The sequence below is a fragment of the Acanthisitta chloris genome, unplaced genomic scaffold, assembly GCF_000695815.1.
Source record: "Acanthisitta chloris isolate BGI_N310 unplaced genomic scaffold, ASM69581v1 scaffold15761, whole genome shotgun sequence".
Lineage (NCBI taxonomy): Eukaryota > Metazoa > Chordata > Aves > Passeriformes > Acanthisittidae > Acanthisitta > Acanthisitta chloris.
The window spans coordinates 1-23,462 of NW_008655608.1; the positions used below are offsets into that span (position 1 = coordinate 1).

The 23,462-nt window shown below is 44.4% G+C and overlaps 1 protein-coding gene across 1 annotated transcript; it reads left to right on the forward strand.

The window, feature by feature from the left end:
• Positions 1 to 65: 65 nt before the first annotated feature.
• On the forward strand, positions 66 to 21,031 carry LOC103811042 (autism susceptibility gene 2 protein-like; the record flags this gene model as incomplete). Its single annotated transcript, XM_009083987.1, has 12 exons — positions 66 to 226; positions 318 to 532; positions 2,687 to 2,737; positions 3,671 to 3,766; positions 7,154 to 7,225; positions 7,769 to 7,798; positions 8,655 to 8,726; positions 9,997 to 10,129; positions 14,202 to 14,279; positions 16,025 to 16,108; positions 17,119 to 17,359; positions 19,524 to 21,031. Coding segments are annotated over 12 exons (2,461 nt in total), but the record flags the coding sequence as incomplete, so codon positions are not given.
• Positions 21,032 to 23,462: the final 2,431 nt, after the last annotated feature.

Sequence of the window (23,462 nt, forward strand, 5' to 3'; positions counted from 1 at the left end):
AGCTTGCTGACGCCCCCATGATGTTTTCTGCTGTGATGACTCATGGTGTTCTCTCTTGTCTTTAGATACCAGCCTGTTGATATCATTCAACCAACCAATCATGTATTGCCAGCCTCATTCGGGGATTCTGATTGGTACTTTGTCACAGGCATCTCTCTTACCTCCACCAATGAGTCCTCACGTAGAAAACCACCACAGCATGACCTGCAGAAACAGGGAATGCCAGGTGAATATTGACTCTTTCTCCTCCGTCTTTGTGGTACTCACAGGCCCACGGGCCTCTGTGTCTTTTTTTTTTCTCTCTCTCTCTCCTCTAGATCACGAACTGCTCAGGCAAGAGCTGAACAACCGGTTTTTGGTTCAGAGTTCGGACCGGGCCGCTGCCTCACTTGGCCCGGTGCCGCTGCTGAGAGCGGAGTTTCACCAGCACCAACACACGCATCAGCACCAACACACCCACCAGCACACATTCACTCCTTTTCCATCCAGCTTGCCCCAGACGCCGCTCATGCCGCCCTCTGCACCTCCCATGGTGCGTACCCCAGCCCAAAATGTGAGGATAAGTAGAGCATCTCTGGTCAAAAAGCCTAACCCACTTTTGTCCAACAAAACCCAGCCCTCTTCATTTTAGCCAGGTGTGCTGTCCTTGCCCTTCTGACCCGGAGGCAGTGCTCCCGAAGGGACGTCCTTTCCATCCAGAGCCCCCAGCAGGCCTCCAGGTCCCTCATGCTGCTACTCGTGAGCAGATACAGCACCCATGAGACAAGTCCAGAGTCCCTTTAGTTTCCTTTTCGTGTGTCCTGCTGTGTATTTCTGTTCGCCCTTGCCCAGAGCCAGCTGCCATGACACACCAAAAGATACCAACAAGGATGCCACAGGATGAGTGGCTTCCAGTCCCAAACACAGTCCCACAACTGCTCGGTGCAGGGCAGACCGTGCTGGCTTACCTGGAGCTCTCACCACAGTGCAGCATCTCATCTGATACAAGTTTTGTCCCTCTTCCTCCTGATTCCAAATCTGTATTGATTTTGGCATTTTGTTATTTGATTACATCCATAAGCACTAATGTGTGTGTGGCTGGTTCTGGTGGGAGAGATCCTCCTGGCTGTGTAATAAGTGTTTTGTCATTGAATTTGCTTGTAGCACAATGGGACTTTGCTGCAGCTGTTACAAAATTGTTAAGAGATCTGCTACAAATGGATTTTGTCAGTACTTCTAAATGCACTCTCTCCCCATTTCTGGCAATTACTTTGTGAGATTGAAACCACAAGATGTAGCTTTTTCCCCCTCTCAGTTTCACACTGTGTCCAAAATGCAGAAACAACCCTGTTCTGCTAAGGCTAGCAAATGCCAGGAGCAACAGCCAAAGCAGCATTTGGGAAGAAGAACCAAGGACTCAAGGAGCATAATGTTTCTCACTTTCTTTTCCCACTGCTGACTGCCCGATGGTATTCTTGGGTTGTAATCTGCTTAGCAGCAAGACAATTATAAGCAATGTCATCCACCCAAAAATCCAGCCCCAGGTGTTTGCTCAATGTACTCGTGTGTAAACACCTGCCCTTCTTTTCTTGGTCTGTGTAAAACAATCCAGAATCTTTTCTTAGAAGTCTCCTGTGTTATTTAAGACCCGTGATACCCAAGTCTGTGAGCAGCTCCCTCCCGTCTCACCCTGCCCGTTAATGTCAGCTGCCAAACCTAAAAAACCTTGCAAGACTCTTTTGTTATATTTCGTTCACATCTTCTTATGTTCCACTAGATCAGGTCTGCTAATCCCAACACCAGGGAAGAGTGTTGAAATTTACAGCTGCATGTGTTTGGTAATTTATGTTATTTACACTGGAGGGGACATGGCTCCAGTAATAACTGTAATTAATGAAATTACAAATCTGCTCTCCTGCACATAGAGGAGTGTGAAACAGCAGCTGACTTGCCAAATAAGCAGCTTTTCATGGGGTCCTACAGCTTCCTTCCCTGCCTTCCTCCCCACTCCCTCCTCCCCAGCAGAATGTACATACTGTTCAGAAATGCAATGTGTATGTGCTTTGGTTTTGCTTCCAAGATGGTACAGGACAAATGGGGCACAGACTACACACATGGAGGTGTTAAAACCCCATGCTGGAATGGAAGAGGTTAACAATCACCTTTTCTCAGGAGCACTCTCCTTTTTGTAGGGGAGGGGAAATATATCAAGATTTGTGTATCTAATGTAATTCAGCCCTTTCCCAGACAATTTTGGTGCTTACAGGACCCCAGAAAACTTGGTACTGGCTGCCCCACAGTAGATTTTGGGGTCTAATGGAAAATGTTCCTTACCTACTAGTCTGTGATCTAGTTCAGTGATCCAGGGACAGATCCCAGATCTAGACCTGGAGCTGAACTTCCCCGAGTTTTGCTGCGCTGCAGGTATCAGGACTGCTCTCCTCCCAGTAAAGGAACCTCCAGGCAGTGCCTGAGGCAGGGCTCTGCAGTGAGACTTGGCAGCACCCAGCATATCCCAGGGGCTAGTGCCTCCCATCCCTGGGAAATCAGTCAGCTCCCTGATGAGCGAGTATGGAAGAACCAGTCAGTTCTGCTCTGCTAAGTGCTGTACACATGGCCATGATTATTTGTCTGTATTGAAATCCTGATGTGTCTGCTACTGCCAAAACCAAACTCACCTGTTCCCTTTTTTCTCTTTTCTTTCCAGTTTGACAAGTACGCTCCCAAGTTAGACAGCCCTTACTTTCGACATTCCAACGTGAGTGCTCACCTTTCTACTTGTTTTCTTCATCAGTGGTTCTGCCTGCTCTTCTTCTGCTCGTTTCCGATTGATGAGTAGTGTTTTGAGTCATTCATCCCTAAAGCTCTTTTTCTTTCTCAGTTTTTGTTTTTTAAGGTACAAAATTTTCTTTGGGCTTTTTTTTATTTTTTTAAAATCTCTGTCTACTGCGGTTTTGCTGCTGTGGCTCTTTATTGCTGTGCCTGGGATGGCAGGGAATGCGCAGGAATTGCTCAATCAGTGGTCATTGCAGTATCTTTGCAGCTGGTGCTTCTCCCAGTGCAGCAGCCCGGAGTGCATGGCTCTTTCACAAGATTTTGCTCAGGTCACAGGAGTAAGTCAGACTGGTGGTTTCTTCCTGGTGCTCCCCACTGCTCCAAAGCACAAAAACTACATGTTTTGGGACTTGTAAAACTGCTGTATGTGCTCAGGAGAGGCCTAAGCAAAATGTAACTCAGCCTACACAACTACAAGGTGGTGTGCATGCTGCCTGTGGTTAGAGTGCAGTGCAGCATCTTGTGATTCCTTTTTGCTTTGAAAATTAAAGCAGGTCACATTTCAAAACAGGATCAATTTGTTTGCAACTGCAGAAAAATGCAGAGTTAACCAAAAGTGAACATAAACCCCCAGATCATTCAGATTCCTCTAAAAATGGTGAATGCTCTGTGCTTCCTGCAATAGTCCACAATTTTTAAAGTCACACTCGTTCAGCACTATCTAGAAAATTCATCAGATGAGCACATTTTCCACATTTTGGCTTTGCTGTTAAAAATTTTGAAAGCAAATTCAGTGTGTATTTTCACTGTGGCACTTGTTCAGCACAGTACTATTTTTGTATGTGCCAGGCTTGGCACCTACCTCCATTATTGTTCAAGTCGTCCTGTGACATAAGCATCTCTTTTTCTTTTGTAGTTCTTTCCAACCTATCCTCCAGCAATGCCTGGAATGCCACCCATGCTTCCACATTCAGGTCCCTTTGGGTCACTTCAGGGAGCATTTCAACCGAAGGTACAAACTTCTTCTTCTGAAGGCTTTGTTCTTTTGCTGGGAGAGAAACTGTGTTCAGAGTCATGTCTCTGGTGATTTTGTAGCACATGATTTAACTAGCAGAAGTGCAGCACAGGGTTGGAAGTAATCACCCCACAGAACTGTGAGCATCCTCTGCACAAAGCAGCCAACACTTTAGCAGAAATTTTCTCTTGGCACTACAGATCCTTCCTTGGAAAAGAATATAGTGGTTCACTTGGGAGGTCAGCTGAAACTAGAGAAGAAGCATACAGTCAAATGCATTATTTGATTGAAATATTTACAGCTCATAATAGCCTGATGAGTCCCAAATCATTATATAAATCTAATGGTCTGAGATTGCAAAAGATAAACTCTGTTTACTCCCAGAAAAAACAAACAATGAGATTTTGACTGCACAAGTGTGGGAACAATAGGGAGAGACTGCTGTGAATGGGTAGAGCAATTTGAAGGAGCTGAATTTTTATTCCCAGCTCCAACACTGTCTGACCTTGGGCAAGTCGCTTAAACCTTCTGTTCCTTGGCTTCCTCATCTATAAAGTTATCTTGCAGTGGGTTTTATAAGGGTTGATTAATGCCTGCAAGCTTCTTTGAGATAATGTGTTTGAAAGGTGCACTGCAGCTGTAACATATCATTACAACTAGCACTGATTGGCATTTGGAAATGTTGCCATGATAACCCCCATTTTTGGCAATTTCTGTGGTGTGCACTGCTTTTTTTCCCCTCCCAGACATGCTCTTTTTATTAACTATTTTTAAATGTAATGAAACTGTTAAATCTCTCCAAACAAGAAACAAGATGGATTGTATCTATGTAGTAGTTGAAAATGGAGCATTCACTCCATTTGATAGGTGACATGTGTTTAGCTTCCTTACCTACTGTGATTTTAGAGATTTCTTGTCTTGAACTGCATTTCCGTAGAGCTCTGCTACTGTGTTAGAAGGCTTGAAGGACCGGCACTGTAGCCAGGCCATTCCTGTTTGCATTTGGAAGGTGATTTCCCTAACTATACCAGGCAGGTCTGTGGGATGTGTTTCCCTCAACAGTCTCATCCATGTCAGCGGAAGTCAGTAATTAGCAACTGCTGCAAATAAGGCCTCTGACAACCTTCCCCCATAACTTAATGTTTTGAATGAAAGCCAGAGTATTTCTTCAGTGCCCATCGAATCCTTGACTTGATTTTATTTTATGGATACATTACAAATAGCGAAGTCTCTAAAATGGCTTTGTTCAAAGAGAGTTCTGTATGTAGTGGCTGCAGGCCTAGAAAAGGAGCAGTTCATCAAAGCAGGGGGAACAAGAGGGACAGAAGATGGCCATCCCTTAATGGAGTTTGTCTGCCAGTGTTAATTGTTGTTATCCTTGCAAGGGATGTCAGGGAGTCCCCACAGACCCCCGAGTTGTCAGGGTGTGAACTTGATTTTCCAATAAAAGGAGCTGCACAAGTAAGGTGGAATTGGCAAAATGTTGCTGGCGTACGGCTGGGGTTCTGTTGTGCTCCTGTTAATGAGGAGCTGCTGGTACACCATGGCATGCTCTTCTGCTTTCCATCTTCATCACAGAGCTCCACAGATCCCATCTCCCTGTAACATAGCATTAGGCCAAGGAAAGCGGATACACAGCAAGAAAGAAAAAGCAAGCACAGACGCTTTAGATTTTTAAGCAGTTCCTAGTGCTGTATTACAGCTAGCTTTTAATTCATTTTAATGATAGATACATCCAGCATTTGGTAGCTTGAGTTTAAGCAGTGCAAGGTCACACTCTGGTGCCATGTTTAATCACTGACATCACTTGATCTCTGGACAGTGCTGCATTTACATACAATCTAAGAAGGATAGGTTGAAAAATGAATCTGCCGCTTTGGCACATTATTTTCCAGTTTCCTGGAGGAGACAGAGCTGAACTGCTAGGCAAAGCCACTCCAGTCATCATTATTGCCTCGTTTTTCCATGCTCTCTCCTTCCCAAGCTGTTTGACTAAAGCCTTCATAATCACTACAGACCTGATGATTTGGTTTTGGCACGCTAAATCCTGCACTCCTTGCTTTCCAAAGCAGAGGTCTTGGTTTTGTTTTTCCCCTTCCCATGTCAGTTGCCTACAGCTGTGTATATAAGTCCACTGCACATAAATCCAGGCTGACGGTAAACTTCTCAGTGAGTTTCCCGAAGGCCATTTCTCACAAGCTAAGAACTTGAAAAGGTCAGAAGTATTCAGTTTACTTTGCTGGAGGAAGTGTTCACATCTTTCTCCAGGGGACAAAGGGACAGGATGACACCATGCTATTAACATGTTATGATCTTAAAGCTCTTGCCTGTATGATAGCTGTAACTTATTTGCCACCTTATATATACCTCAGCTGTCAGAGAGGCCCTGAAGCTCCAATCTGCCTGGGGAATGCACTGACTTACCTACACACACAAACACACACACAAGAATTCTCTTTTTAGTGAGTCTGGAAGTTACGTAGCCTCAGACAAATTAAAACCTATCTTCCCTCCCACACCCATGGTATAATCATGCCTTGTAGTGTTTGAAATCTACTGTAATTTGACCTAAAATGTGAGTTAAATAGTCTCTTGGGGAATGAGGTTTAACCCTCTGCACTCAGCTGTGTGGAGGCACCAGGTGCAGTTGCTCTGGGAGTGGGAGATGGATCAGTGCCAGAGTGAGAAGACGAATGAGTTCTTGGGGATCATCTAGGACAGGGCAACAGGTGGGATCCGGAGGAGGAGGAGGAACAGGGATTCACTCAATGAGGTGTTTAATTCTTGCTGGAAAATGATGGGATAAACAATGCAAAGCTATAAAAGACCCACAAGCACCTTCTAAGGTTTCTCATTTCGCCTTGTCGAAGCAAATAGATGGGCTGTCACTGGTTTAGGCATTGTGTTATGTGGTCCCAGTCAGAGAGGGGCCATGGTCCCAATGAGTGGAATATGGGACTAGGATGCTTGAGTTGTTCTGTTCCCAACTGCTGTACTGGTTGCTGCCTGCAACATGGAGGGACTCAGGCCACCTCTTGTTGTCTCTCCTACCTCCTGCCTGTTTTTCCTAAAGAATAAGCTTGTGGGGCAGGGACTGTCTCTTCCCATGCACTTGCACTCTGCATAGCACAATGGGGTGTGATTTCACTGGGGCTTGGGGGTGCTACTGGGATACTGTTACTGCTGCTTAATCATAATAGATGACATGGTGGTTAAATGCTGTTGGCTGTCAGTAAGAGATAACATTTAGCACTAATGTAGCAATATGCCTGTTCAAAGCACAGTGCAAACATGAACTAATTAATGCCGTTAACATCAGATAGAGATGTTAAATGTACTGCTGGTATGATACAGTATTATTCACGCTCTATTCTTGTCTTTCAGACTTCAAACCCTATTGATGTAGCAGGTAGACCAGGCACAGTCCACCATACGCTGCTGCAGAAGACTCCAGGGGTAGGCAACAATATATAACCTTCCTTTCAGCTTATCTGGATGTAGTAAACATAGTGATTGCTCATAAATAAAGGAGAGCAAGCTGGCGAGCAAATTTGCCTTCTAGCCTTGGAATGTGCAGTCAGGACAGAAGTCTCTTTTTCTGGTGAGACAGTAGCCACCACCGGTCGTGAATTCAAACAAAGTCAGAGGGAAATGGGGCAGGAAACCCCCTCAATATCTTTCCCCTAAGCATTGCCTGGAGAGAAGTTTTATGCACTCCATTTCAGAACGATTACAAGGTTCAGAAAAGCACTGGCACTGTTCAGTTACTGGCATGAAGCTGCTTTGTTTATCATAAAATTCTGCTGAGTTTGGTGCAAGGAATGAAAGAGAAGTTTTAAGCCTTCTTTAAGCCTTTTAGGTTTTCCATGTCACAGGGGACTTCACTGGAACATTGCTTTCTAAATGCATTTACTTGTTCAGAGGGAGGAAGTTCCCTACCTTTCTGTATATTGGCTGGTTTTAGAAAGACTGATTGTTTTATTTCTGCTTTTTCCGTAGGTGTCAGACCCTTATAGGCCTCCAGTAAGAGTAAGTAAGGTTTGTGGGGGATTTTATATACATATATATACACAGATGCTTCAAATATTGTGCATGTGCTACTGAAATTTGACATGTCCAGCAGAAAATGTCATGCTCATCCTTTACTTAAAGCAAAATGTCATAGTTAGCTCTTTGCTGCTTCTGATTAATAACGTTTGTTTAGTTGAATCCCGAGCTTATTTTGCATCCATTTATGTGCATTAATAGTTCCTGATATGAAATAATGGTCACAGAAAGAAATGGCTGTAGGCATGGGCAGACATTCACCAGTGATCAGATTCATGGTGGCTTGGGTCAGTGTGTTTCTGATGTTCCACATAAACACCCTACAGTGAGTGCCACAGCTCAGCTGAAAGCAGTGACTTGTTCAGCTGTGGCACTGCTCATCCTGGTGATTGTCCATAGCCTTTTCCTCCCCAAATGCAAGTAGCCATAATAACCACGCATGACTTAGCCTGCAGTGCAGCAGGGATGAATGAACAGGATTCTTTTCAGAAACACAACTGTGAACTGTTAGTTGCTTTCTGTTAAGCATGGCATACTGTTCTTTGCTGCCATTCACTTCAGTTTATGAAGGAGGGAGTGCAAGTTAGAAAGAACAAGGCAGGGATCTCAGATGTCCATGAGATGAGGAAGATATCCCACATTCTTCCTGTTTCTTTCTTAATTTAAACATCATCTGCTGCAGTACAGAAGAAAATGTTGATCACCCATTGTGCCATTTTAGTAATCAGCCTTTCTCATTACTTCGCTGCCTGGCTGACAGTAAGGGAAATGAAATGTTCTCTCTGATGTAGATTGCTAACGTATAAATTAATCTAAATTCTTGTGCTTTCCATTGCAGAAACCCGGGAAGTGGTGTGCGGTTCACGTACAGATTGCCTGGCAGATCTACCATCACCAGCAAAAGATAAAGGTAATTCAGACAGTTTCTGGAACAAAGCCAAGTCTTTCAGCTTATAGATTATATTTTAGTGAGTAATGGGCAGGAAGCAGTTTCTGTGGTGATTCTCAAGCTTGCCTGTATTGATTAACTAATACTTACACTCCTTTAACATTTACTGTAGCAACCATAAAGTTTATCTGAGGGCAAAGGAGCTGGGTTGAAGGGTAGCAGAATGAACAGGAGATACTAAGTGCACAGCCAGAAAGAGACAAAGAAAGCAAGAGGAAGAGTAATTTTCCCCCAAGTCCACCTTTTTTACAAAGCATACACATTTAATGTCATTTCCCTTCTGTACTAGTACCTCCTGTGGAGGAGCTAATGAAGTGGCCGATACAGAGAAGAATGTATTACAAAGCAGAGAGCAGATTGATAGCTCCAGTGTTAGAGGATGCAGTGCTTCCCACACTGCTGTGATGGTGGGCAGAGGGAGGGTGTTAAAACTCCAGAAGTAACAGGGCATAGGGACACTGAGGTGCTGTTACAGGCTCGAGGTTCCCTGTGGCAGGCAGTGGTATGGGGACTTGTGTAGCATTTAGTTTTTTCACAGCTCCTGCTGTGTTTTTTTATCCCATTATTGAAGACTATTCAGTGCTTAAGTAGATGCTCTGTAAGTAGTGCCTCTGCAAGTGGTGTATGTCCATATGTTTTCATAAGCAAATACATAATCTTTAAGCTGTTGGGAGATTTAGGTGCAGTTCTGGCCATGCTCACTTCTACAGGGCAAGGATAGAAATAGCCTCCAGAGGAGCCTTGAAGCTTGCTTTATCCTTTGCCCCTTGTCTGCATAACTGAGCTGTCCTAGCTGCAGGAAGGGCACAGTGTAGGCATGTCTCTCTCAAACTGGAGAGGCAGAACAGACGAGCCCATCACCCAGCTCTCAAGACTTCTGTCGGCAGCTTTGTGCCTGCAGAGCAGTTTTTGTCAGGCTGAGAGCACTGCCTGATCCTGGGGTGCAGCACGCTCGGTGTATCATGTTGCATGCTGCAGTGTGTGCTGAGGGGCTGAGCACTCACTTCAGACCTTATCCGTGTGGATGGGGCAGGCAGCCGAGAGGCTGAGGAGCCAAATGGCCTTGCAGATGCTGTCAGAGCACGACTGCAGTGCGTGAGCAGAGACGCTGCTGTCACTCTCACTAACTCTCCCTGGCAGGGCTAAGGAGGAATGAGCCTTAACTCCCTCTCCTTTTCTCCCATGAAAAGAAGGAAGTGTATAATAAGGTTGTTTTTATATCATTTGACAGCAAATGCAGCTGGATCCCCACAAGCTTGAGATAGGTGGTAAACTTGACCTGTTCAGCAGACCTCCCGCCCCTGGAGTGTTTCCAGGTTTCCATTATCCACAAGACCTTGCCAGGCCTCTGTTTTCTACCACAGGTAAGGAAAGATCATTACTTGTTGTGAAAAAAACCAAACCAATGAACAGTCACTATATGTCACGTGTGTCTCTACAGCTACAGATGCCACAAAAACAGAAGCAGGCAAGGATGGTTCAGAGGTGCTGGTCCCTGCTGTGACCAGGACTCTTGGAGCTCTGGGCTGAGCTCTGCCACCACCTCCAGTGCAGGATCCTCTGCACGTCACTGAGCTGCAGCAGTTGGCTTACATTCATGTCTGTGCAGCTGGTTCTTATGTGCCTGATTAATAGGCTATGGAGTGATTTTTAAAAGCAATTTTGACAAAACACTTGAAAATGTTTCCATTGCACAGGATTGGAAGTGGCCCCAGTCTCTTTCTTGCTTTTATATTTGCCATGTTGTTCTTCTCAGCTCCTCCACTCACCAAGTTTCTGTTTGTTTTATGAAAACAAGGGGTTTTTGTAGAAGCAGAACTTCAATAACAGCATTGAAAATGTCACAGAAGCTGTATTTGTGAAGTGTTTGTTTTTTAAATAGAAAATTCCCCTATGTGTTAGAAAGTCCAGCAAACTCTAAGGCATAAAATGGTATATTGAATTTTAAAAAAACCCAAAGAATTAAATACAGTTTACATTGATCAATTGCTTTCCAATCTGTTGGAGAAGTAATTACAATGATGCAATTAGCAAAGGGCAGTAAGGTTCACTATGCTGTTCTTGATGACTCTGACCATGGAGCCTGCAACTCTGACATGCTGCTTTGGGAGATCACTGTGAATTCATGTGGATGTCTGTCTGCCAAATGCCAAAGTTGGGTTTATTCTGTTCCCAGGCTTAACTTTTCCCCTTGGACTTCTTCACATTTTCTTCCTGTGTTTGAGATGCTAAAGTCTGTGTTCTGAATGCACTGTATCCATTGACGAGAAGTATCTTAGCTCTTCATGTATGTAATTCTTTGGCAAATAACGTCATTTTCTTCCCTAGTGTTCCTTTGGTTTTATGATGCAATATTGCGCAATCACCCTAACTCAGTGCAGACGTGATCAGGTTGAGCCTTGGTTCAACCCTGTTGAAATGAATGAAGTTAGAACTGTTTTGAATTCGGTCACAAACATGACAGAAAAGCAACAGATGAGGATCAAGCTGAAATTTCTGTGAGAATTGAGCTTCAAATGCAGATGTCAGTTAGCCTTCAGGAACTCCACCAGTGCGTCTGTCTGTGTTTCTGCTTTGTCTGTGGATGAAAATCCCTAAGTATCAAATGCATGTTTCTACCACATATAATCAGTGCTGGTACCAGCAGTACATTGTAGTGTGCTACCCTTTATTTTGGTGTCTATAAAGGTACTTCAGTAGTACAGGGCCAGAATGTTTATTGCATCTTCTTGGGTGCATAAGCACAGGTTATTTACAAACCTTTGGCTGTTCTTCTATGTCAGGTGCTTCCTTATCACTGTCCTCAGTCTGTCCTGTGTGGTCATTAAAAGAACATTGTTTCATGTCTGGTTTAGCCACTGAAGACCATTCTGGGCAGAATTTACCCTAACAGACAGAAAAACACCAGTCCAGTTGGTATCTGGAGATTTTTCTCTTAAAAGATGGAAGCATGGCTTGCTTTTCATTCTTAAAAGCAAGAGGGGAAACAGTATGGAATAGACACATTAAAGAAAGCAAATTAATAGAAAACTTTCACTAGAGATAAACAACCTTACAACAGCGTGTCCATGAGTATATTAATCCAAGAGCCATCACACGGTAAATCTAGGTAAAGAGTGATATCAACGTGAGCAAACATTGCAGCTGTAATATATAGATGAATAAATCTTTCCCTCTGCAATATCCGAGGCATTCTTTTCACCTTATCGAACACGTGTGCAGCTGATGTGAATCATTGGTTCTTCTGCATTGCCTAGTTACTGTGGGAGACATAAGTTATCTTAGGGCCACCTGTCTTCAGGACGGATGTTGGGCTGCCTGGCAGACGCTATATTTAATAACTACCTGACAGCCTGCAATGCTGCTCCTGGCTTTCTCCAGAGGATTTTTTATTATCAGCCCGTGTAGTTGAGTTTGTAAGCCGTCTCCTTTGAAGAAATCTCCCATCCATTATACACCTTCTGAAATCTTAAAGGATTAGAAAGATGACAGTCTCCATCCATCTTGAAGCATTGGAGCAGTCAGAATGTTTATAGATAACTCCAGGTCTCGTTGCCGTGGTCTCTCTTTAAGTTTCCTCAACTCATTTTCTGGCTGCTTAGGTTTGAGGTGCCCAAGCTGTCTCCCTCTCTGTTTCATAGTCTGCTCATGTTCTGGACACATGAGTGTGTTTTACAATGACCATCAGTGGCTGGGCTCTGTCACCAGGGAAGGCCAGCTCAGGGGCTGACCAGCATCTCAGTAAAATGCTGTTTGGACTGTGTTTGGGATCCAGTTTCTCTCGTGCATATTAATTTCTTCCTTCCGTTTCCCTCCGCTTTTGCTATGACCTTCCACTGTGTTATCAGCACTGATGCTGTATGGTGAAAACATGCATTTGATGTGGCTTGGGGATGAGGTCTGCCACTGGTGGGAATCACGAGGGGCTACAGATGAGGCACAAGTCTTTGTGGTGAATGTGACAGGAGAGCTGGAGTGCCAGGTGGGAGGACAAGGATCATGATCCTCTTTTCTGTAATCGAAAGTTATCACTTGAGAAAGCAGTGACTGGGTGAGCTGTTAGTGAAGAGCCCACGTTTGTGCCCAGTATGGCTGCTCACTTTTGCTAGAGTTGACATGTTACTCCTCCGTGTTAACTTTTTTACCAACAAAATACAAGCAGACAAGCACTGTAAGGTTTTATTTAGATGTTGGTCTATTTTGCACATGACTTAACATGCCCTTGGGAAAATACTGCTTCTGTCATTGTGTGGAATTACTAGTTTCTAACAAAATGAGACAGTTCATGCGCAGGTATGGCATGAACCGGGTCTTGGTTTCTGCAAGGGAGGCAGAAGTTGTGTTTGCATCCAGGCAGCAGCTGGAAGTTATGATAGTTGCTAACTCTGCTTTGTCTGCAGTAGTGGAAATACTGTAGACAAAGTGTCAGACAAAGACTGACAGGGAGGAGGCACCAAAAGGAGGTTCACAGCCCGAACAGTTGGAGAGGGCTGGTCTTGTCACTGGAGCTGTAGAAGCATTTTGGCAGACACACCTGAAACTTAAAGGTTCAAAAGCTGATTTCAGGTGCATCCTGAAAATTGTCTGCACTGATCTCAGGGAGTGAAAGCCAGGCCCGTGAGATTGCCCAACCATACTGTTACTTGCAGGATACTTTTGAGTTAACGTTCCTCAAAACCCACATATCCTGGTGGCAGGTTACACCAGTGCTTTTCACACGGCGATTGTGAGCCCATTCAGGTTTACATATGTCTCCCGCAAAGGAAGCAAATCTCTCATTTTCTGCTCTGAAAGAAGGGCAGAGTTTTCTGCACGAGCCTGGTCCACCTTGAAATACAGGGCAGACCTGCTTGTTTCAGCCCATTCTTTCACCTCGCCTCAGCCTCATGTAATCCAGCGTGTTCCTTTCCCACGAGGAAGCATGGCACCATGGCAATAAGCAGTGTCTAGGAAAGGGAAAAAATACCACAGGGGGAGCCTGTGGATGCAGAGACAGATGTGAGAGCGTGGATGGAGCTCTCATGGGAGAGGCATGATTGATGTTCCCTGTGTGCCTGTCATTAACTGGTGTTTCATACAGACTCTAATCAGTCACTTCCGAGCACCTTCTGTCTGGGCCCATAACCTGGGATGACCCTTTTTAGTGTAAACACAGAGTAATGACTGAAAATGTCAGACAAAGAGATTCGTTTCCTCATTACTACAGGTGAGCTGCAGCACTCAGTGCAAAGTCTCCTCCTGCCTCCTAGTGCCCACAGACTCCTTTATAGGGCTCTCGGAGAAATCTGCCTCTCGCTCGCTCGGCTGGTGTTTGGGGTCTTACCTGCTGTGTTTAGATCTGGCCTTTGCATTCAGTTCTGGAGTGTGATGGTCAGGACCTCTGTGTGTGCAAGCACTCACTTGCCCCTGAACTAAAAAGGGACCTTGTTCTCACAGGTGCGACACATCCAGCCACCACCCCTTTTGGTCCTTCACCTCACCACAGCAGTTTCCTGCCTACTAACCACCTGGCAGGTAAGTGTAAGTAAACCCTGCCTTCACCTCTATACCTCTGACCCATTCCTGGCTCCAGTGTGATCCTGTCCTGTGGCACTAGGGGAGGGAAAGGCTTACATTGCCTCAGGAACCAGAAGCTGGCCAGCTTCTCAGCCCTGCCAGCTCCCAGCACATCCCCTCACTCTCCCTCAAAGGAGAGGGGCACGATGAGCAGACCCTCTCCTGCAAGAGGAGAGGGCACTGCAGAGCAGTCACATCTGTGTCTGCTGGGGCACTGCACAGGAGCTGAAAGGGACCTATAGAGCCCTTCTGTGCTGCTGAATGTGCCCAGGAAAATACGGGAAATTTAGGCAAAGGTACCTCAGACAAGCCTCAGCTTAAAATGGGCTCCTCCCTTACCATTTCCTACCTATGAAAGTTCTTGGCTAGGTTCTTAAAAAAAGTTCAGTGAACAGTTCCTGGCAAATAGCTGTTCTGCACATTTTGCCAGCCTTTCAGTTTCCTAATTGGCAGTAAGTAGAGCCTGATTTTCTCAAATTTCCTCATTTTAGAAGCTCACAAGCAGCTCATTGCCAATTAAAGTTCAAGCTCTGTTGATTAATGTTTTAGTAACACTCATCCAATCAGTAAATGTGGCATGCCACATGACCTAGTAGACTTTTTTCTGTTGCAAATACCCAGATTTACATCAATTCCTGAACATTCTGTCAAAATTAACTATCTCTACCGAGTCACTCAGCTATTTCATATCAAAGAGGAAAGGCAAGAACATCCATTTTAAAATAAGTAAATAAGCTAATAGCTGTTTGCTCAAAGATCCAAGCTATTTGTGCCATTTGCCTTGATACTGTAAATATGAGGATATGTGTGAGGAAGTGGAGAGCAACATACCTCCTGTAAGATGGCAAGTTAAAGACCTCAAAGGGACAGTCAAAAAGCCAGTGGGCAGGAGTTGTTTAGACCAGCAGGAAAGAAAACAAGTACACTGGTACGATTTAACCCTTAGCTGTCTCTGGATTGCAGAAATCTGAGTCATGCTGTATACTTTCAGAGAGGAACCTCTTCTGATGGTGGTGCCTGTACTGGAAAAAAAAAAGGCAGGACTGTTTCTAAAGTGCCAATAGTCAAATACTAAGATACGTGGCCAGGAAAGGCAAGATACATCTTCTGCCTCAAAGGATGCAAACCTCCCACCCCTTGGTCACAGTAGCTTCTAAGACTATGCATCATTTCCACCACCACTGGGATTAAGGAAGCTATTAAGGGAGAGGATTTTGGCACAAACAGGCTGTTTGGATGTCCATAGCAATTAGCTTAGCACTGTCTATGCAGTATTACAGGGAGAGTAGAAGGTTGCATACAGAAACAAGATGATGCAGCCCCTGGGTGTGCTGGCTGAGGAGGCTGCTGAAATTCTTCTTTCAAAGCAATCGCAATACTTCTACTATTAGTAGTGATAACGAAGGAGAGTTAGAGCTCAGCAGCAGCCACCCTCATTTCAGCTATTAGACCTTAATTTCTAGCTCCCCTCTGACTGGCATACAAAAGTTTATTACAGCACCTGTTTGCAGAGTGAGCACTGAATCCCTTCTCCGTTTTAACATGATGGGAATTTTCTGTGCAAAGAACCTTGCAATGAGAAGGATCAGCTTAAAGTCTGGCCTAATCCTACTTGGATTCAGACCGTTAAGAAGGGGAGGGGTGTGTTTCATTCTCCAACATTCTTGGCTAAATGCCTGCTAAATCCCTGTTTGCCTTTCCAGATCCATTTAGCAGGTCAAGCACCTTCAGCGGCCTTGGGAACTTAGGCAGCAATGCCTTTGGAGGATTAGGCAGTCATGCTCTGAGTAAGTACTGGCTGGGTTACTGCAGACAAACATCCCTTCCAGAAAAGCCACATGCTAATATTTACAGCAGCTGGTGGTAGTTTTTAAAGAAGTTTAATTCCTAACCTCCATTCTCCTATCTGAAAACACTGCACCTAAGATTTCCAGGTCTCTGCGGTGGGAGCTTTTCTGCATGTCACAGAGCTCACTAGCTGTGCTCTGTGTCTCCTCACTGCTGAAGGTTGGTACCTTGTGTGCTCGTAGAGGTGCTGGAGCTGTGAGACCCCACTGAGCTCTGGGACCCTGTGGGCACCTAAAGTAACACCCTTCAACGGTGAAGATGCATAGTGGAACAGCTATTGATACTTCTGATTCAGCATGTAGACCTCCTCTGTAACCATTATCTGAAGTTTGAATTACCTGTATAAAATAATTTTCCTTCAAAAACATGTTACCTGTAGGCCAAACATGCTTGAGAGCCACACATAAGAGAACATGCTTGTGCATCTCATGGTGCAACAGGAATCAGCTGAAGATTGATGGAGGAAAATCAAGTGACTGTCCTGAAAAGCCTACAGCCAAGCCCTATGTTTATACACACACATACATACCACCAAACAGTCTGGTTTCTTTAACAAAAAAGTCCCTGAACCCTCAGCTGCAGGCAGCTGATCGCTTGTAACTACCCACAAGTTAAAGTTTCTGCCAGTGAGAGGAGCTGAGGAAACATACTGCTTTTGTGCTGGAAGCCTTGCCTGGGGTGGGGGGAGAGGAGAAGCTGGGCATTTTCAGGCATCTGTGAGTTACCCAAATGTACAGTTAAAACTTCCTCCACCAACAGCCTTAAAAGAGCTGGTGGATCTTACACCCCCAGTGTTGGAATTATCTGTGCCCACTAGCTAGTAGCTTCCCGTCACCATTAAAAAGTTGTGAAAGGACAGTTCTGGTTGTGATTAGAATTGTGAAAAATGTCTGTATAATTACTTGGTTTGGATTACTTTTAACTCTTCCTCCCCCTGCCATTGTTGTAGCTCACAACAACATTTTTACTCACAAAGATGGCCCCAACCTGCAGAATTTCAATAATCCCCACGAGCCATGGAATAGACTCCATCGGACCCCACCATCCTTCCCAACACCTCCACAGTGGCCCAAGCCCACGGACTCGGAGCGAAGCTCCTCAGTGACAAACCATGACAGAGACAGAGAGCGGGAGCGAGAGCCTGAGAAGAGAGACATTTCTCTGAGCAAAGACGACAGAGACAAAGAGAGGTGAGCAGTGTGGGCTTCAGAGCACTTCCTTCTGGGGCAATTTTCCCTCTGTACTTTTTCTGATTTTTCTAAAATGTTGCTTGTCCTTAAAGCAGTTGATAAGCCTTTTCCTCACATAAGCACAAGTACTAGCAACACAAAACTCTCTTTGCCTTCTAGGATTTCTCCTCTGTGGAAATACGGTAAGCCAGTCCCCACTAGAAGGTTAATAAAAAGCACCAGGCTGAGGAATTGAGTGTGTCACTGTGTTTTCAGGGTATACTTGGCTGTTTTCAATGCAGCTGCTTAGGATTGCTGTGTGTTCTGAAATCATGAAGGTAGCCCTGTGATGGATCCTTTGGAAACAGTCGTGGTTCTCATTAATGTACAGATATGCTGATGAATTCCAATGTTAGCTGGACATTAACGAGATAAAAATGCAAATGCCTGTATCTGGAGCAGCATGCATGAATCCATTAGCAAAACTGATCTTAAAAAATTGCATTGTAGGCAAACCCTTAGGAACAATGACAGGACTGTACCACCTATAGGTACTTCATTAGCTTCCAATTATGTGATTTTGAAGCTGTGAATCCCTTTATACTTCAGAGCCCAGTTGTCTACAACAGGCTACTTCTATGTAGGCCTGCAAGTCTCAGATGCGTGTGCTTGAGTAGTGATAGGGGGTTCTTAGTTTGCCTGGAGTGCTTTTAATGAGATGTTCAGGCAGTACCTGAGAACAAGATTATATGGAAACAATAGGCTCAAAATCATCTTGCTTTAAATGTTAAATTGTCTGACACCCTTGCTCAGATAGTCATTCAGGTAGGAAGCTCCATTCTCTGCTCTAGTGGAATTCATTTGCAAACCAAGGTTACTTTACTCTCAAGAGTGTTCACACAGGGGTTAACAGCTCTATTACAGTTCCATTAATTCAGCTTAAGCTGTCCCCAGCTTCCCTGTTTGGACATGGTTTTAATAAACCACGTCCTTGACCCACAGTCAAGACTACTGCCGAGGAAGAAATCTGGGTTAGCAAATGCAATCATCAGGCATAAATACTTACACAACTCCCCAAAACACCTCCAGCTTTCGGTACTCAGGTCTTACAGCTCTTGAAAGGAAACCCAGCATAAAACTTAGGCATCAGAGAGCCTCTCAGCTGCATAATGCAGTTCTCTCAATCACACCATCATATTTTGCATTTAAAGTGTCTCTCATTCAGAGCAAAGTGCTTTGAGAAGGTGAGCATTATTTATTCCCCCTTAAAGAGGTGGGATTAACTGTGACTAATTGACTTGCTCAGAGACAGAGGTGCAGTTGGAAATGTAAACCCTCATACCTCTCTTTCTAAACCATGGGTGCTGTCATCAAACCCCTTGTTCATCATAGCAGGTCCTCTTGAAACAGAAGTCGATTATGCAGTTTCGTGGCCAATTCAAGGATGTTTCTCCTGAAGCACCTGGCAACAAAAACTCCTGCAGCTCCATAGGAAAATTATCCTCTCCTTTTTGCTGCTTCCAGTCAGTGAGGCTGTCATGGGAAGGACATGTATACATTTCTGTAGGCTTCTGTTTTGTGTGCCTGGATCCATGTTTTAGGACAGGAACCTGAGTTAAGTTTTACAACTGAGAGGATTGTTGTCTGGCAGCAAGATGTATACATGAGCACACAATAAGCATTTTTCAAAGAAAAAGAAGCTGTATGGAGTTCTTCAAAAAAATACATTTGTCAGTGGTCTTTCTTTTAGGGTGAATATAGTATTCTTTCAAACATGTCCCAGAGTTGTGGACATTTAGCAATTTTTTTTCTTTGTAGTGGGTAAAGGCAGGTAGTACGTAGCTATAGCTGGTGCTAGCAGAGCTTTCCAAATCATTCTCTGAGCAATCTCAAAGTACACAACTGGGCACAGCACTGTGCAGGTCCAGCACTGCGTGTATATTTGTTTAGGGTGAATATAGTATTCTTTCAAACATGTCCCAGAGTTGTGGACATTTAGCAATTTTTTTTCTTTGTAGTGGGTAAAGGCAGGTAGTACGTAGCTATAGCTGGTGCTAGCAGAGCTTTCCAAATCATTCTCTGAGCAATCTCAAAGTACACAACTGGGCACAGCACTGTGCAGGTCCAGCACTGCGTGTATATTTGTTCACACAAAACCAAGGATGTATCTTCTCTCTTTTTGCAGAGACCTCCTGGATAAAAACAGACATTCAAACAGATCCTCACCGGCATCAGCTCCAGTGACGCATCAGATCAGCAATCTCATCCGCAGCAACAGCCAGACCTCCAGCGATCCCATCAGGCAGGTGAGCCTCGGGGAAAGGTCCAAAGAGCCGGAGCGAGAGCACCCCGAGCGGCTGAGAGAGCCACCCATAGCAGAACACAAGATTAAAGAGAGCCGTTCCCCAGTGAAGGAAACTCCAAGCCATGATAAGAGACCCTCTGAGGACAACACCAAGCCAGTCATCCAGTCTGTGTCCCCGTACAGCAAACCTGCACTAAGTGAGAGCCTGAAGCTTACCAATCTAATGAGCAAGGACATGGAGAGAAAGACAGAGCTTCCCAGCGACCTCCAGAAGATTAAGAATGACATTAAAGTCAAAGAGGAGAGGAAGGAAGACAGTGATGTGCTGGTGGTAGGGTCTGAGCCTTCGCAGCACTCCCGATCCGTGGAGCATCCCCCACCACCTACTCTGCACGGATTATCATTGCCTCACTCAATGGCTGCCTCTATGCCCATCTCCATGGGCAGTGTGCACCAGATGAACAACATGAATGTTCTGGACCGCAGCAGGATGATGACCCCGCTTATAGGCATGAATCCTTTGTCAGGAAGAGAGAGGCTGCCACATCCTGGATTTTCTTGGGACCCAATGAGGGATCCATTGCGAGATGCCTACCGGAGCTTAGACCTGCACCGTCGAATGGACTTCCAGCTCCGGACGGATCCTATCCATAGGTTTCCTACCACCTCTGGCTTTTATGACCACGAGCGTTCCTACAGAGACAGGGAACCACACGACTACAACCACGAGAACCTTCTCGAGGCCCGCCGGGAGCAGGAGCGCTTGCGGCAAGTGGAGGAACGAGAGCGCTTGCACTTACGGGAAGAACTTGAGCGTGCCAGAATGCACCACTTGCACTCGTCCCCCATCGAAAGTCACCTGGCACACGTGCCATCCTTCATGCCTCATTTAAGCGGGATGCATTACCCCAGACTGAGTCCATCCACTGCCATGCACAACGGGATCCTAAACAGGAACCCCCCGACCGCCGCGCTGAGCGCGCCACCGCCTCTCGTCCCAGCCAGCAGCACCAGACCTGCCTCCCCACGCAGGACTACTCCACTCACAAACTCAGAGTCCAGGGACTATTCCCCCTCTAGGAACCCCAAAGAAGTAGAGGCTCGATAGTCCCCAACATTGAATTTTAAACTCACCTGTACATAAAACAAACAAGCAAACAAACAAACAACAACACCAACAAAAAAACACAGAAAGAAAAAAAATCAAGAAAAAAACCTTTTACAAAATGCACTGCTGTAAACTTTTTTTTTTTATGTAAAATTTGTAGAAGTTAAGCACATTTCCATAAATAACGGGGTTGGGGACTTTCCAACAAGAAGGTTGCTGAGAATGGGAATTTAATATATAGGTATTGATTTTTGGTTTTGTTTTTGTTTCTGTGCTAAAAAAAAAAGTGAGTTAAGAATATCAAGTTTGTACATTTTTTCCCAAATGTGAGAAACATTTTTAATGAATTTGTATTTTTTTTAATTTTGTGCTCTTTATTCACTTAAAAAAAAAGAAGAAGAAATTTTGCTTTCGTTTTTAGTTAAATTTGCATTTTAAAGGCCTCAGATCCTTAAGAAAAAAATACCCAGGGTTTCTTAAAAGTATTATTTATGGAAATACTGTAGTTTTACAGTCCACTGTGAGGTTCCCTTCTGAGGCCGATTGATCACTTACCTTGGTACTTTGGAACCGAAGTTACAGATATATATTAAAATATTAATAATAATAATAATGTACAAAACTGTGCCTTATTATATTATGCAGAAATTTAAGATGAATTTTTTTTGACTTCTTGTTTTAAACAAAAAAGAAAAAAAGAAAACAAACTGTAAATATTCTGTTAATATAAATGTACACCAATATTAAATTCTTAACATAGGTAGACTTTATAAAAATGGTTTCTAGAACCACTCTGGTTATTTGTTAACATGGTTACAACTCATAATCTTGTCACAGTCAGAAATTCACACTCAGAAAGCTAAGTACGGCATATATACTTCAACTATGCAAGAACTCGGAGGCAGGTCAGGTCTTAGTGGATGTTGGGGGGAGGAAGGTTAAAAAAATAAAACAACCCAAAAACAACCAACTCGCAACTCTGGAGACAGAATGGCCATGGCATGTGAGCAGCAAGAATGATGCTTGTGTTTAGCAAAAAAAAAAAAAAAAAAAGAGAGACTGAATTTTTTTGTACAAACACAAGGGACAGTTCGTCAAGGAAAGAGAGAGACACACGCTTCTGGAAGGGAATTTTGGTTTCCTACTTTTCAAGCTGGCAAAAGCAGATGGAACTGGCACAGTACCATGCGGCAGACCCTTTCCTTATTTTTTTTTCCTTTTTTTTCTCTTTTTTTGTGTTGTGGGCAGGATCGCTGGCAAGCAAGGACAATTTTCCGTGGACCCCTTGTGCTAATTGTGCAGTGTTCTTATTGGAATCTGTATACAAGACAAAGTAGAATTTTAGGAGTGCAAAAAAAAAGTCTAATGGTTGATTAAAAAAAAAGAAATTCTGATATATTATCTATAGTACATGAAGACCATAAGCAAATGTTTGTTTCAGTGTGGTTCTGCCTTGAACTGCTTTTTGGCATGATTTATTTTTTATTTCCAATTTTACTTTTCATCCATATGTAAATTTTGCCATGTTTTACTTGCTGTACCATCCCCCCTTCCCTTATTTTATTTTTCAGTGTCCATGTTTTATATATCCTGGGCTTTTTCTCTCTAGTTAATTCAGCCATCCGCTACTATTTTCTTGGCTCTGTAACTCTTGTTTCCCCTCCCTCCCCATCCTCCCCCCTGCACCCCCTGTAATTTTAAACATTCAGTTTCCTTGTAGATCAATGAAGATAAATACAACATTGATTTTGGATGAAAAAGGTAGTTGAGTGTTTGTGTGTCGTAGCCAGCGCTGTTGACTCGGAGGCTAATGGTTTATTGACGGCTGGGAGGAGGCAGCTGGCGGAAGGGGCTGGTGGAGAGAGATTTGGGTTTGCTTCTGAATCTTTTCCAGCAGAAGGAACGTGGCCCATGAAATGCTTTGCAGGCTGTAGCTGTGGCAGTCAGGATCTGGGCAGGAGAGCAGTGCAGCAGCCGTGGGGACACCTCGGGCTCTGCGCCCCATGGGCTGATCTGACATCACCTGCCAGGGGGGAAGGACAGAAAAGGAAGCTCAGGCTCTGTGCAGCAGCTCGTTTGAAGGGATTGTGCTGCATCACTGTGGGAAGGTGATCACCCCGAGCACTGTTCTCCACTTGCCTTTCCGTTTACCTCCCCAGCTTTTCCTGTAGGAGCCATCTGCAGGGGATGAGCAGTGCCCTGAGCCCCTCGTGCCCAGGAACTGAGACAGTGGGTGACTGTGCTTTAACAGCATGGTACAGCTTCTGGTTTTAGGTTTGCGTGTGACTGAGTTACTGAGCATAAAAAAATACAAAGCGAAATAAAATAGCAGGGTCCTTAATCTGATGAAAGGAGGCTTAAAACAAAATAGGCATTAAAAATCAGCACCTGCTCTCCCAGCTGAAATTGGAGGAACATAGAACACATGGTGGATGTGAAAAGTGCACTGGATTCAGCATAAAGATGCTCATGCTGCTGGCTCAGGGGGGTTGTCATGCTCCTGGTGCCAGTGTCCAATGTGGGGTCCTGCTGACACCCCCTGTAACATGGACCTGCAGAAATGAGCCTCCCTAAGAGTCCATAGCTGCTTCTTCCTGGTGCAGGTGTGAGCGAGGAGGTTGTTACCACACACTTCAAACAAACCCAAAACTGCACCGTACCCTTCAGAAGCATTCGGTCTGTGTGAGATTTTAGAAGCATTAAATCAATGC